Below are 1,312 nucleotides of genomic sequence, written 5' to 3'. Positions count from 1 at the left end.
GCTAAAAATGTCTATCAGATAAACTAATCTTGAACATTTCCAATTTGAAGCAATCAGGTGGCTGACCACAAAGCCAAATAGGAAAAAAATGTCTATACGGTAACTGGTGACTGATTAAAACTGCTCTCACTCTTTGTACGTCCAAACAACAACTCAGTCTACTGCCAACCCCTCATGACGCGGGCTGCTTTAGGTAAAACTTTCCGCTGACGTGAACCAATCAGATGAGATCTGACGTCTACATTGAGACCCTCACCAGTGTCAGTTATTCACAATCGCTCACTAAGATGGAGAGGTCAAGACTTGCTCTCATTGTGCTTATGTGTAAGAAAAATTATACTTCTTCAGCTGTTTTTTAAACGAAATGTCAATACTGTGCATATTTTTTATATAATAGTACAATTTGAAGCGTTTATAAAGTTGTTTTGTTCTTTTATAGTTTTACTGTTCCATCAGACAAGAATCTATGGAGAAGAAGTGGAGATGAAAGTCAGACCAGGAGACAACATCACTCTCTACTGTGATCGCTCTTTTAGTCATGGTTCCCTCATTGTATGGATAAGAAACTGCTCTCATGAAAATCAACCGTCTCTCATAATAGATTTTACGAAATGGGAACTGAAGATATTTCAGCGTTTTAGCTCTATCTACAACCGCTACAACAACTCTTATGATCTACATATTACTAATATTAGTGTCTCTGATCTGGGACTGTACTACTGTGCAGAACAAGAGAATAAGGTAAATGAAGATGAAAAAGGCATAATTTTCTCATCAAATGTGTACTATTATGGAAACCGCACAACTCGTCTCTCTCTGGAATGTAAGGAAACACTTCTGCTAGTTATTATATAATTGATTATGTAATTCTGAAGCACTTTAACTTTCTCAGTGAAGAATATACACATACGGAATAACAGTAATATATTTTGGTTATGGTTTATGTTTGGTTGGGCAAGTGTCTTCCAGTTCTGGACCCTCGAACACCACCCCCACACCACCTCTTGTATCTGACTGTGTGCTCTGCTGGACGCTGCTGTTCAGTGTGTGTCCGGTGTGTGTTCTCCTCTTCTCCATCTGTGTGTTCTGCTTCTGTTGTAAGAAAACTACAGGTAATCATTCACTAATTCACAAACCTTTGTGTTTTCTACTTTAATATACAGATCACCAACCTTTGACAATTAGCATGATTTGGATGAGCAAAGCCTGCACACAAAATGTAATAGTGATGTTAGAAACCGAAATGTAACATAACCATAAGTGCATAAACTTTAAACCATTTATGTATGTAAGTGATGTTCTAATTTAACAA

At 37.3% G+C, this 1,312-nt stretch overlaps 1 protein-coding gene across 1 annotated transcript; it reads left to right on the top strand.

The window, feature by feature from the left end:
• Positions 1–224: 224 nt before the first annotated feature.
• LOC107576447 (uncharacterized) lies at positions 225–1,112 on the top strand (the record flags this gene model as incomplete). The annotated part of the gene is made up of 3 exons (XM_016262622.1): positions 225–324; positions 440–823; positions 960–1,112. Coding segments are annotated over exons 1-3 (637 nt in total), but the record flags the coding sequence as incomplete, so codon positions are not given.
• Between the last annotated feature and the right edge of the window lie 200 nt (positions 1,113–1,312).

Source organism: Sinocyclocheilus grahami, unplaced genomic scaffold, assembly GCF_001515645.1.
Source record: "Sinocyclocheilus grahami isolate Dianchi unplaced genomic scaffold, SAMN03320097.WGS_v1.1 scaffold3694.1, whole genome shotgun sequence".
Taxonomy (NCBI): domain Eukaryota; kingdom Metazoa; phylum Chordata; class Actinopteri; order Cypriniformes; family Cyprinidae; genus Sinocyclocheilus; species Sinocyclocheilus grahami.
Note: the sequence above shows the minus strand (reverse complement) of the source record. Positions and strands in the feature narration are given on the sequence as shown.